Raw genomic sequence first — 7,973 nt, forward strand, 5'->3', positions numbered from 1 at the left:
TCTCCCTGTGTAACTGAAGCTGCCTGGATCTTGCAATGTGCTCCAAGTAGCCTCAAATCCATCATCCCACTGCCTCAGCCTTCTAAGTGCTGGGATTACAGGCATGGGTCACTGTGCTCAGTAAATCACATCCAATCTCTCTCTCCCTCAGCCCCCAAAAGAGTATTCCTAGAGGTGTCCTAGTCAGTAATCCAGCCTCCCCCTGCTGCCAAGGCAACTGAGAAAGGCAGCGGTTGTCCAGTCAGTGGGAAGGATCCAGTGACTGACAGGAAAGAGAATGAGTCTCAGGCAGTGACCAGAAGACTCTACTCTGCCTGATGTCAGCACTGTTTTTCTCCTCTGGACCACACCTGGAGGGCAGCTAACTTTACATGGTGCTATTATTATAGACTTTACATCTTGCTATTATGGGGTTCTCTTGCTTCGTGTCTTCCGGAAGGAAAAATTCAGTTAAGAGACAACAGACTAGGGTAAAGATGTGGAGCTCACTTGCCTAGCAAACACAGGGTCCTGGGTTCAATCCCAAGAGGCATAGACAGTTTTTATTCATTTTGTTTTGTTTTGTTTCAAGACATGATTTCATTATGTAGCTATGGCTGTCTAGAACTTTCAATTAGACAGGGTTGGCCTAGAACTCACAGAGATCTTCTTGCCTTTGCCTCCTGAGCACTGGGATCAAAGGAGCGTGCCACTGTGCCTGGCCAGACATAGACAGTTTAAGCAGTAGTTTACTTAGCAAAGCAAAGCAGATGCTTTGAGTGACACTGGAGTGAGCTGCCCTAAAAGTTAGGAACAGCTCAGTGGGTTCTGCAGTATAGTTTCTACAGGTGTGTATTATTATGAATTGAGTGTCATATTCATGAAATAAGGTGACCCTTTTCCATCCAGATCACTGTAGATCAGAGCTCCCTTTAGGGTATTTGTTCTCATGATCCTGTAGGACAGCTATGGCAAGGGGGGCAAACCACAGTCAAAATGACACTATAATGAAGTCAGGCTCCTCTGAGGATGCAGACCCTTCATGAGTACACATGTGTAGTATTTGGGTAAGTGCCCTGGTGCCTTAGTTTTAGATATAGCAGGAGGAACCTATCTGAAACTTCAAGGATGTTTAAGAACAAAAAGGGCCAGAGGATATGACTACCAACTGCAGCATTCTTTGGCTACTTCATACCCAACTCCCTATCTGCCTGTAGTCACCAGGCAGCAAGTCTGGGTGCCTATATGATAGCAGGAGGATGCAGGTTGTGTGCCCTAGGTTGTTTTACACATAGGCAGCTGGAAAATTGATAAAACGAGAGGAATAAACAAACAAGCCCCTCAAGGCGGCTGCAGAAATGGGAAATTGTGGGTTAAGTGCCATGAAGGTAGCAGACTAAGGCTCTCGAGAACCCAGTCAAGGGGAACAGGAGGTAACTAGACTCAAATTAGGCAGATAATGAGCAATGGAGTCACTTCTTTCATAGGATGGTTTACGTCCGTGTTGTTGTCCTCAGTGACTCCTTTTTGCACCCTTTCCTCACAGGAGGAACTTTCCACCTCTGCTATACCCAGTCAGTGACTGCTTCCTGCCAGTCCATCCAAAACAAAGAGGAGAACCCAACCCTTCCCCCTACAGCTTACCCAGATGGGTAGATAGAAAAGCACAGGCTCTCAGGCCTGGTGGAAAGACTCCGGAGTCTGTTTCTCTACTTCCTGGGCTTGTTAGAAGTCCTCTTCTCATCCAGAGGATCCTGGTGCTGACCCATAAGGCTTAAAGGTGGTCCGCAGGGTCTAATCCAGGGTCTAGTCTGTGCTTGCTCTATAGACTTTGAAGGGATGTCTGCAAAGACACAGGCCCCTCCCAGGACACTGCCCCAGTTTCAGGGGGAATCTTTGGAGGATTCAGTGCTCTAGGAACAAACTAGATGTCTCCCCCCAACATGTTGTAGCCCCTATAACTCCAACCTTAGGCATCCAAAGATCTCAACAAATGGAGGTTAACCCCAGACCTCCATTTATAAAATGAGACAGTGATTCCTCTCCTCTGGTGGCTACTAACCCCTAGATCGTGATGACACAGACACCCCCAGTATAGCCCACAATTCAGTGCTTGACCTCTACCCACAGTCCCAGACAGGGTTTCTCTATGTAATAGCCCTGGCTGTCCTGAAATCCACTTTGTAAACCAGGCTGGCTTCAAACTCACAGAGATCCACCTACCTCTGTCTTTCGAGTGTTCCTCGCTCAGTGCTTGATCTTAAGGGTACCTATTTTTGCATTGCCCTAATTAAGCCAAACTTCACTTGCATTTGATACTCTCCTCATTTGTTGTACCCAGACCTTACCCAGTACTTAATGAAATGAACATATCCCCAAGCCACCCTAACCCTGTATGTCCATGACCTCCTGCTATGGAGGCCAACTGAAAAGGCCATCTCTTGAGGGACAGAATTCATCCTTAACTCTCTAGGTGATGGAAACTATAAGGTTTTGTTGAGTATATCAGACAAAGATCTCAAACTCAGGTCTAGTCTTATCACAAGAAACTGTTCCCTGTTGCCCTGGGACCAGAATGAATCCACACAATCTTGACCCTTCCCTTCCCCTATACTCCCAACTGAGAGCTTTTAGGGGAGTAGGGATGTTACAGGATTTGGATTCTTGGCTAATCAGAGATGGCTATATGCCTCTTTATGAAGTTCTCAAGGAGGCTTGGGCCAACGGTCTTAACCAAATAGAATCATGATGGAACCTTCCAGAAACTGAAGGAGAATTAAATTTAAGGATATAAAAAAAGTACAGGCTGTCCGGGGGTAGACGGACACTGCTCTGGATCTGCTTCCCTCACCAGGATTCCGTATGCTGTCCTGTGCAGGGTTACTTCCACTTTAATCAATCTTGGCTGAGTTGTGTCTCTAGACTTCTCATCTTGTTATATTGTACTCCAGGAAGAGGGTCCCTGTGCTGGTTTGAATGAGAGTGACCCCCCCGCCCCAGAGGCTTACACATTTGAATGCCTGGTTCCCAGTTGACCTGTTTGGGAGGATTAGGAGATGTGTCCTTGTTGGAGTATGTGTGTTGCTGGGGATGGGTTTTAAAGGCCTACACCAGGTGCAGTATATCTCTCTGCTGCCTATGGGTTAGGACGACAAACCCCCAGCTACTGCTCCTAGGCCATGGAAGTCTGCTCCGCACAATAATGATAACAGACTAATTCTGAAACTGTAAGACTACCCCCCCCCAGTAAAAGTAATGCTTTCTTTTAAAGGTGCCATGGTCCTGGTGCCTTTCCATAGCAATAGGACTGTAACTAAGACCCCTAGATGGCATTCTCAGGTACTCTGCAGGGGTTGGCCCTAGTCCTCATGAGAGTTAGGGGGCAGGGGCTGTAATCATCTCGACTTTCCATGAAGCTCACTGAGGCTTGGAGAATCAAATTAGGCTGTTTACCCAAATGTAAGCACTAACCTTTCCCTTCCAGGTGTGTTGAAAAATTAGCCGCAATATGTGCAGCATCTTTCGCGCAGTGTGGAGCCCATTGCTCAATAAACCCAGTAGCTATTACTCAGCTCTGTTTACAGCAGCAGCTGAAATCGGTCCCAGACTCACACACAGGAGGCATGGCAAAGGGGCCTCCTTCCATTCCTCGAGCTCCTTCGAACCTTTGGGAAGTTCTCAAAACAGAAGCTACCTGCTTCCCTGGGAGTCTCATAATTAGGATGAGTGCTTAACTGGCATGTTTGTTCCCTCCAAGGGGAGGTTGGCACAGGATCTTCACAGAGACATACAAGGCCAGTGTCGCATTTGTTCTTAGCAGCACCGGGTGCCCATAGCAACAACGGGCAGAGCCAACCAAGTTAAAAAGAAAAACAATAGCTGAGTTCTCCTGAAGGTTGATTGCCTTGGAGAAGTTGACACATTGCCACAGATAAAAAATCACCCAGGGTCCTGAAAAATGTGGTTGCCAGTCTGCCCACCATGCTGCCCTCTCCACCCCCAAATACAAACTGTGTCTCTTGTTTGCTTTAAGATGAGGAGCCTGGTTAAAAGGTCTGTGTAATGAAAGGCATGGAAGATACTTGGTGACTCCATTTCCAATCTGCACAAAGCCTGTGGATCTATTCTGTGTCTGTAAGAAATGTTTACAGCCCCATCCCAGGGTCCGCTGACAGAGTCACCCACTTCGGGGAAGGGGACAGTCCATGAGCATTAACACATTACGTCCACAGTGATGACTCTTAACCTGTCTGGCTCACTTTCCATGTCTCTGTTAGGGCCTGAGACAAATGGCCGCAGGGTGTGTGCTGGGTTAGAACTGAGTATGTGTAGGACGCTGGCCAACTTTGAATTACTTGACAAGTGAGGTCAGATGTGTGTAGCAACAAAGAAAGTTCTGTTTCTGCCCAAGGCAGGCCCAGTCCAATAACAGTTTGCAAGATAATAAAAATCAAACAACAACCCCACGAGTTAACCATGTAACAAAATGACTTGATCAGGGACGGTGGCCCTCACTGGTCTTACAGGCATTTCCTGCATCCCTGTGATGTCCTCCTGGACAGTACAAGGGTAAAGACAGACAGAGCCACACTCTAGGACCCACCTTAAGTGGGGAAGAGCCACTTGAGAAGACGCAGTGAGGCCTCCATGGTTTTGTGGCTGATAAAGTGGAAAGGCCCGTGGTGCACCTTCGCTGGGTGGAAGAGGGGCCAAGAATACCTGTAAGGGGGACCCACAGAGTGACGGGGTGAAGAGAGCATTTCAGGGGGCCTGAAGCTCATTAGAGAAGCAGCAGGTTGTAGTTGACAGGCAGATGAATCACTCTAACTAGGAGGTGGAGAGCGGAAGGGGGGGCAGAGGTGGAATCCACCCTGTTCCCCAGTTAATGATGAATTCCAGGAAAGATCCCTCAAGGTGTTTAATCCCCCAGCAGCAATTTTTTTCTCTCTCTTCAGGCCTCTGCTGAGTGCTAATTGATGAGCAGTCTTTTCCCAACCAGAGAAATTACTCTCACTTCTCCACCCCAACAAACACCATTAGAAGTGAGGAAGGGTGGGTCTTCTAACTTCTGCATAGGATGAGGCTTGCTCTCAAACCAGAACCAAGTGCGCTCTCTTGCTTGGCCCATGGAGTGAGTCATTTTCACCTGATGTCTGTTTTTCTCCGAGTTTACTTGGTAAAGTGCTTGCCCGAAGCATGGAGCCATTCACAACGGATGTGGGGTGTGCTGACCATGTTCTTGAGCCCACAGGACAGACGGGGTCAAGTACAGCTGGCCATGGGCTAGCTCTTTCCTCCCAGGAAGACCTGGGCAGAGTCACTGTTGGAGAGATGAGGACCAAGGACATGGAGGCAAACATCTACAAGGAAATCTCAGGAAAAAGGGGTTGTGTTCTGAATAAGAGGAATCCTTGCTCCGAAATAGCTTTAATCTGGGAACTTTACAGGAAAGTGTCACAGGGAGCTGACAAAAACCAAGGACAAAGTTCACTATTACTAAAACTAAAAGAAAAAGAAAAAACAGAAGCTGGTGGGTGATGCTTGGATACAAGCCAGGAAAGGTGGACAACAAGGCCCAGGTTACACACACGCCTCAGGTGCTGTTAATTACCCCCCAAAATGTAGCAGCTTCAAACAACATGTAATAAATGTATTCATTTATTTATTATGGTATTGTAGTTCCACAGAATCTCTGGGTCAGGTGTCCAGATACAGCTTGGCCACATCTTTTGACTCAGAGTATCTTAGGGTTACTGTTGTGATGAAACACCATGACCAAAGAAAGGGAGGAAAAGGCTTATTTGGTTTGCACTGTCATATCACTGTTCACTATCAAAGAAAATCAGGACAGGAACTCTAACAGGGCAAGAACCTGGAGTCAGGAACGGATGCTGAGCCCATGGAGGGGAGCTGCTGACTGGCTTGTTCCTCATGGCTTGCTCAGCCTGCTTTTGTTGAGTTCTGGGTAGAAGCTGAGAAAACTCACTTCCGAGACCTATGCTCAAAAAAGAAAGCCTTGCTTCCTGGGCGCTCAGGGAAGTGGTCGGTCCAAGATCTGAACTACATCCCTGAAGGGAGACTGGACATTTTTATAGGATGGGAACACGAAGCCAGGGGAGACAGAGTAGGCTGTCGCATTGACCAGTCATATTTTGCCACAAGGGATTAAGCAAGGGAGTTAAAGTTGGTGACTGGTCCTTGGGTCAGCTTTTACAGCCAGTTCCTCTCCTGGACTCTGGCATGGAATTTTTGAATGATAAGGGAATAAAGGAGTGGGCAAGCTACACACAGCCAATTAAGTCAAGGCGAACAACACATTTGAGACTTGTGTGTCTTGGTTAGATAACGGGATCACAGCATCTTCCCTATGTACAGGCTAACAGACAAACTTGAGACATCTGAAGAAGCAGGATAGGAGCTGGGTCCTAGGGCCTGGGAACATGAAGTTGGGTTTGACCCTGCCAACAAGATGGAACTTGTTCCTGTGATGACTGGACTCAGGAAACTGTCTTTTAACACTTTCTTATAGAACCTAGGACCAACTGTCCACTCACATACATAGTTGTTACTGACACTGTTTCTTGTGCTCTTGGGTGAGCATAGCTCTCCCTTAATGCCTGGCCCAGCCCCTCTGGGCAGCTCACAACATGCAGTTGGCTTCTTCTGAGAGCAAACAAGAAAGCAAGAGAGATGAACAAAAGGGAGGCTACAGCCCTTTTGTAACCTTACCTCAGAGTTGGCATCCCACCTGTTAGCTGTATTCTGTTAGAAGCAAGCTACTAGCTCCAGCCCACACTCAAGGGGGAAGGATTACAAATAACTACCAGGAAGAAAAGGTTGGGAACCGTCTAAAAGCTGCTTGTCACAGGTCCCTGGCTAGCTTCTTTCTCTTCTTCCTTATGGTTGAGGAAGGGAGAGACTGAGGCTCAGAAAAGAGCTTTGGTTTGACTTTAGGTCTCACAGACTCTGAGAGGCACAACCAGGAGTCCACACCAGGCCTTCCTTGAATGACACATTTCCACTATCCCCAGGGCAGAATAGCAGAGTCAAGAGAGCCACCAGCAGCTAGCCTACAGTAAGGATGGTTCTTCTCTCCATTAACCGCACCTCACTGCTGCTAGTCACAGGGTAGGGAGGCTGGAGGCTGGGCTGAGCCTTTCAGTGTCCTTAGGTCCCAGGTAAAGTGTAGTGGGTGAAATCATGCTGACATGTTGGCATACCCACATGTTTCCTTACTTGTGGAGGTTTGTGTATGCAGGGGAGAATAGATGTTCAAATGTGTGGCCAAAAAATTTACTATTGGGGAAATATAGATAAAGAATCTGTCATAATTATCTATCTATATAGAAGGTTTTTGCAACTGTTTTATATGTCTAAAATTATTTCAAAATACAAAGGTTTTCAAATGTGCCACCCTGGAATCTCCCCCAGACTGCATAGTAGGAGTCATGAAGACTCCTTTGGATCCTGAGGTAATGAAAGAGCCCAGGGAGGAAGTCGGGAAGAGCAAATACAGAATCTGAGTTTGGGCTGTCTAGTTTCCAGACCCGACCCAGCAGCTCCTGAGGTCTCTGAGTCACACAGTATGCATTGGAGCCTGACAGAAGGGTTCATGCAAAATAGTTTGCAGCACTAGACACAGACCCTGGACTATGGAGAGCTCTCTATGAACGCTACTGTCATTGCTGTCTTGGTATATCTTGTAGTAACAGAGCATGGCTGTGTGTGGTGTGGGCTCTCATTTAGACAGTTGTTTCCACGCTACCTTCCTGACATGAGTTTTTGTCCCTATAAAAGCAGGGTGGCCACTGCAGGTGTGGATGTGTGTGGCAGCATGAAGAACCGGATCCCTGTGGTGCTTCTGGCCTGTGGTTCCTTCAACCCCATCACGAATATGCACTTGCGATTGTTTGAGGTGGCCAGAGACCACCTACACCAAACAGGTCAGTCAGAGACTCAAGCTGCAGGCATGATGGACTGGGGCTTTGTTTGGT

At 47.4% G+C, this 7,973-nt stretch overlaps 1 protein-coding gene across 1 annotated transcript in view; it reads left to right on the forward strand.

The window, feature by feature from the left end:
- Positions 1–7,973, forward strand: part of NMNAT3 (nicotinamide nucleotide adenylyltransferase 3) — a 101,411-nt gene that overhangs the window by 38,272 nt on the left and 55,166 nt on the right. The window contains exon 3 of the mRNA XM_080933955.1: positions 7,777–7,922. Within this exon, the coding sequence (XP_080790081.1) occupies positions 7,814–7,922 (109 nt within the window). The 5' untranslated portion in view covers positions 7,777–7,813. The remainder of the gene's footprint in view (positions 1–7,776; positions 7,923–7,973) is intronic.

The sequence above is a fragment of the Micromys minutus genome (assembly GCF_963924665.1).
Source record: "Micromys minutus genome assembly, chromosome: 21".
NCBI lineage: Eukaryota > Metazoa > Chordata > Mammalia > Rodentia > Muridae > Micromys > Micromys minutus.